The sequence below is a fragment of the Galeopterus variegatus genome, unplaced genomic scaffold (genome assembly GCF_000696425.1).
Source record: "Galeopterus variegatus unplaced genomic scaffold, G_variegatus-3.0.2 Scaffold1427, whole genome shotgun sequence".
Lineage (NCBI taxonomy): Eukaryota > Metazoa > Chordata > Mammalia > Dermoptera > Cynocephalidae > Galeopterus > Galeopterus variegatus.
Window position 1 is genome coordinate 1 of NW_007727538.1, and position 5,781 is coordinate 5,781.

General features: G+C 55.0%; 1 protein-coding gene across 1 annotated transcript in view; it reads left to right on the forward strand.

Moving 5' to 3' along the window:
• Window positions 1–775: 775 nt before the first annotated feature.
• UMODL1 (uromodulin-like 1) overlaps window positions 776–5,781 on the forward strand; it is a gene marked incomplete at its 5' end in the record, with an annotated part of 30,437 nt that continues 25,431 nt past the window's right edge. Inside the window, 4 exons of the mRNA XM_008576913.1 lie at window positions 776–913; window positions 2,067–2,287; window positions 2,432–2,636; window positions 4,441–4,698. Coding sequence (XP_008575135.1) covers window positions 776–913; window positions 2,067–2,287; window positions 2,432–2,636; window positions 4,441–4,698 — 822 coding nt within the window. The remainder of the gene's footprint in view (window positions 914–2,066; window positions 2,288–2,431; window positions 2,637–4,440; window positions 4,699–5,781) is intronic.

A 5,781-nucleotide genomic window follows, 5' to 3' on the forward strand; every position in this document is an offset into this window, starting at 1 on the left:
GGGGGATGACAGGAGGGGGACTCACCTAACACTCTTCTTTGCCCACATCAGAAGGGCCAGGGCTTCCCAGAGACATGACACCATGTGGGGTCTCTGGAGTACAGGGAGGAGGTGCTTACGGGATGTTCTTACACCTGTTGAAACACCTGGATGCTCTAAAATGGCACAGAAAGCTCGTGTTATACTTAACCAGACCCTTCCTGGCTCAGTTATTTTTCTATTTCTTGGTTGAAACACTATATATTAGGGGATGTTAGTATATTAAAGACAAGAGAAAGCATGCTCTAAAATGGCACAGAAAGCTCGTGTTATACTTAACCAGACCCTTCCTGGCTCAGTTACTTTTCTATTTCTTGGTTGAAACACTATATACTAGGGGATGTTAGCATATCAAAGACAAGAGAAAGGATCTCAACTTTTTGGGTGTGGGAACAAAGAGTAAACAAGAAAGGAATATATTCACACCCGTGGGTGCTAACACATCCCTAAGGAGCCCACATTCCCTAGTCTTTGCCCGCAGTAAGCCAACCGACGGTGAAGGTCGGCACAGGCAGGCCTTGGTTCAAGGCCAGGCTTCCAGGGAGGGGTCTCGGCAGGCCTCCTCCTGGGGTGCTGGCTGCCACGATGCTTTTACCGACTCCCTGCCTGTTCCTCAGAAGGGCTGTCTGCTCTCAGCCGTTCACTGTTAAGAGGTCGGTTCCAGTGCCTCTCTCTTTTCTGACCAGTCTGGCCATTTTCTCTCTTTGGCTCTGTCTCTTCTCCCCCTGCCCTGCAGACTGGGATGAGTGTGTGGACAGCTCAGAGCACGACTGCTCCCCAGCCGCCCGCTGCATCAACCTCGAGGGCTCCTACACCTGCCAGTGCCGCACAGCCAGGGACGCCAACCCCTCCCGGGCAGGCCGGGCCTGTCAGGGTGCGTGTCCCTGCCCAGCTCTGGGACAGGCCCCCTCCCTGGGGACCTGGAGGTGGGACAGGGCCAACATCTCCATCAGGCATCGTGCTGAGGACCCACAATAATGTTACAGGCCCACTGATATGTTTTAATTTCATTTAAAATGAGAGGAAAGAAATTAATATAACGATAGTAAATATATTTAACAATGAATCCAGCCTGGATTCTATTCATCTCTATCCCAGTGCAGTTGTAAAATACAGCTTTTCATAAATGTTCTTGTGGAGGGACACGGGGGTCCATGAAGGCCCACAAAAGTCATGATGTGGCCCTGGGAGGGCAGATCCCTCCTCAGGTGGCCTCGAGTCCAAGAGGGTGTGGAAGCCCAGGTGAGCTGGAGAAGGGCCTGATGGGGGCCTTCTGAGCCCCAGTCCTGTCACATTTCTGCCCCCGAGGTTTTGGGGGAGCCAGTTCTGATCGATGGGTCAGGGCTGCCCAGAGTGCTGAGTCGCAAAGCAGGAGGAGGCCCCATGCAGAGTTAAATGCAGCAATTGATTAGCAATGCCTGCCCTGGATGCAGTGTGGGCATAAGAGGCGCTTGGCCACCTGCCTTGTCCCTGGTGAAGGCTTCTCCAGCTGGAAGGGGCCATGGAGAATTACTCCTTGGGGGAAGTAAGCATTCCGTAGACACTGTGTATCCCACTCTGCTTCCCGGCATCCCCACAGCCTGCCTTCTGTTTTTTTCTTACTCACCTACCATGCAGCAAGCTGACGAGGGCAACTGCCTGGAGTCCCACACTGAGCACACATTTGGGGAAAATTGTCCTGTTTTCCCAAAGCCCTGACAGATTAATCTGAGGCCTGTGAGGACCAAGCCCTACATTCAAGTCCCAGTTCTGCAGTCACCTGGGCAGACTCCCCACTCTCAGGGTCTCAGCCTTCTCACTGATCAAGTGCCGGAGCTCGTGTGCCTCCTGAGAATGGGGAGCTTGCAGGCACGGGCCCCACTGAACCTCATACATGCAGACTCAGAAGCCTGTGTCCCACTGGGGTCCCCCAGGGGATGCAGGAGCAGCCTGCTGGACACTGTTATCCTTCAGGAGGGCTCTGCTCAGGGGCGGGATCTGGTGGGCTCTGCTCAGATGTCCCATCTGACAGTGATGTATCTTGGCAGGCAACATGGTGAGTCCCACAGGAGATGTGCTGTCTGCGGTGACAGGGGCGACAGTCCCAGCTCTCAGAACAGAGACCCCCACCTTGTCACCCAGCCCCGGGCATCCATGGAGCTCTCCAGCAGCAGGCCAGGCCTGGTCCCCAGGGCCTCCGCCCAGGAGAGGGGGCAGTGTCATGGTTGGGCACGACAGGAACAGCACAGGGCAAGGTGTGGAGGAGGAGGCACCCAGCACCATCTCAGGCCTAGGGACTGGCCGGGGGACCACCAGCGGGGTGGCCAGCACCACCTTCTCCCCCAGGGCTCCCAGGCCAACCCATGGCTCCCCTCCAGGGGTCACAGACAGCCTGCTGGCCCTCCCTGGACAGTCACCGAGAAACTCCACCACAGAGACACTCTCTCAGCCTGTCCCTGCTGAGGGCCCCATGGGCCACATTGTGTGGCACGCCAGCCTCCCCACGCAGGAAATGTCTCTGAACCCCATGCGGCTGTGGAATGAGGACCCTGGGCCCTCCCACTCCCCGGACCTGCCAATGACCCCCACCTCCACATCTCTGATGACCCCCGCCTGTGGTGAGTATGTTGAATGGTGTGTGTGGGGGGGACGGGGCCCGGATGGGAACCACACGGCCTGGGCGGGCCTCTAGGGCAAAGACACGCAGCTGTCAGTCAGAGCCTGTTGGAAACGCCCAAGTGGGCTTTCTCTCCTTGTGCACTAGGACAGGTCAATGGTCCTGGTTAGGCAGAGGACTTGGCCCCTCGTGCATGTCCAGCCCTCTCCTCCCACCTTCTAAGCCTCCCTGTTTGCAGCAGCTGGGGCAGAAGTCAGCTTTGGAGAAGACTTCGGGGCCCATGTGTCACATTAGGCATGGAGCAATACCCCCACAGTGTTGGGTACCCCAGCAGTCCTGCACCTCCAGAAGCACTGTGCCCCAGCAGTGTTCTGTCACCCCCACAACAACTCTGCATCCCCAAGCCAAGCTGCATCCTCCCAGCCCTGTTGTACCCCCTGGTCCTGCCATACCCTCAACTGTCCTGCACCCTATTTGTCTAGACTTCGGGGCCCATGTGTCACATTAGGCATGGAGCAATACCCCCACAGTGTTGGGTACCCCAGCAGTCCTGCACCTCCAGAAGCACTGTGCCCCAGCAGTGTTCTGTCACCCCCACAACAACTCTGCATCCCCAAGCCAAGCTGCATCCTCCCAGCCCTGTTGTACTCCCTGGTCCTGCCATACCCTCAACTGTCCTGCACCCTATTTGTCTTGCACCCCCAGGTGTTCTGCATGCCTCCCAGCATTTCTGTACCCCCAGCAGTTCTGCACCTTCAGCTGTTCTGCACATACCAGCTGTCCTGCACCCCCAGCTGTTCTCCACGCCTCAGCTGTCCTGCACCCCATCTGTCCTGCACCCCCAAGTATTCTGCATCCCCGCAGAAGTTCTGCACCCCCAGCTGTCCTGCACATGCCAGCTGTCCTGCAGTCCCAGCTGTTCTGCACCCCCAGCTGTACTGTGCCTCCAGGTGTTCTGCACACCTAGCTGTTCTACACTCCCCAGTTGTCCTGCACCCCCGGCAGTTCTGTGCCCGAGCTGTTCTGCACCCCCAGCATTTCTGCATCCCCAGCTGTTCTGCACTCCCAACTGTTCTGTACCCCATAGCCATACTGTGCCTCTAGCAGTTCCACGTTGCATGGAGAGGACATAGCCATCACCAAGCCCCTGAGTGACACCTCAGGAGATTCAGGACAGCTCTATGCAGGAAACGGCCCTGGGCAGTGAGAGCCTCACAGAGGCCATGCTGGCATCCTTGTTGTGAATGGGCAGAACTAACCCAACCCTGAATTTCACCCAAGTTGCACTAATTGCTAGATGTGAGCTCTGTCAGTGCCTTTCCTCTGGTAATTGGCTCACAGTTTCCAAGACCAGACTCTTATGCCCCCACAAGCCAGCACTGTCGAGGGACCTGGGGTCTCCTAGTAGGAATGGCTCTCTAGCCAGAATGTCATTTTGACCCCTTGATCAATCCACCCAGGGGCTAGGGGGTGGACAGTCCCTCTGGGAGTGCCCAGAAGCTTCATTTTGGGAAGTCCAGGGCCCTCAGGGTGTGTCTGAACCATCCTCTGAAACAAAACCAGACCAGAAACCACTCTGTATCATCCCGACAGGTAGGTGCTATCCTAAGACGCCCAGGACCCTACTCGTGTGTGCTGCTGCAGGGAGGGGATATCACAGGACTTACCGAGGCTGGCATCACTGTGAACCTCTCATGTCCCCACTGAGGTGTACTTGATTTTTGGCAGCAGGCAAAAAATCTTTTCCTTTCTCCTCAGAACAGCTTGATTGATTTTAATTCCAGCATTTATATTTCACTTCCCAGTTCCCGTCCCCATTGAGAGGATCACAGTCTCCAATGTGAGTGGTACCGGCTTCCACATGGCGTGGGCGGCGGGTCTCACCCTGCGCCCCACTTTCAAGCTCACCCTGAATTCTGCGCAGGGCCCTGCCATGGGCCTGGAGACCCGGGACACGAGCGTCACGCTGTCTGGGCTGGAGCCTGGCGTCTTGCACCTGGTCGAGATAGTGGCTAAAGTCTGTGGGAAAGAGGGAGCCCGCGCACACCTGAAAGTGAGGACAGGTAATGGGTTTCAGAAACATGTGTTGCCTCTTGTTCCTAAAGAGGGAATGAAAAGGTATGAAAAAGGTTTTTGGTGGTTAAGCTTTAAAAGAGCTGGGTCTGTCTGCAGGCCACTGGGTTTTTTGTTCTCAGTACAGGACTGTCTGGGTCACTTCATGCTTGGCAGGTATGGGGTGGCCAGACATGAGGTGGCTCATTTCACCAAAAGGACTTAAGCAGACCGTGGGCAGAGGCAGCATTGCCTGCAGAGGTTGTATATGCTGGCCTAGCCATGTCCTTGTGAATACATGGCATGGAAAATGTGCATGGTGCTCATCTGCTGAGCTCCATTCCCTCTGCCCCCTTCGTTCTCCAAGGACTTGGCTTTCTGGAAGGACAGCAAGAGACAGGTGGACAGTCAGATGGATGATCTGCCAATAGCCCACCAGAGCTTGGGTCCACAAGGTGAAGGGGTTGTAATAGAATTGACCCATGACACGTGAAACGTGGACTCCAATAAGTTAGAGATGATCCTTACCAATAATTACATATATTTAGATAATATTCCTCTTTTCTCCTCATTAGCACCTTCCATCTGCATATTTTCTTACATGTATACTTTACCCGAATAGCCAAGGGAATGTCTGATGTTGCAGGTTAGTCCTTAAATCCTGGGTAGTTTCCCAAACATGGATAGTGGTGGTCTTCAAGGTGGGGTACACATTCCTTGAGGGATGCTTGAGATGACCTGTTGGGGTGCAGTAAGGAAGGCTAGAACTTTTATCTACATATTTAAGTACTGATTAGCCTTGGACTGGGAAACTAGAGAATAAGACTATGTATGATGATGCTAACCATGCAAGTTCATGGCCAGCTGGAGAAGAGCAAGGTTGGTGTTGGCTGGACAGACAGGCAGGGTGACCCCAGAGGTGGAGAGCTGGAGCTGGGCCTCTCGGGGTCTTCCACTCTGGAAGGGAGGAGCTGCACATGGGGCCCCCTGCCTGAGGATGGGTCCCCTCTGCCCTCCCCCCCATGCACCTGTCCTGCTTCTTTTTTTTTTTTTGTCTTTTGTCTTTTTCCGTGTCCGGCAACGGATCGCAACCC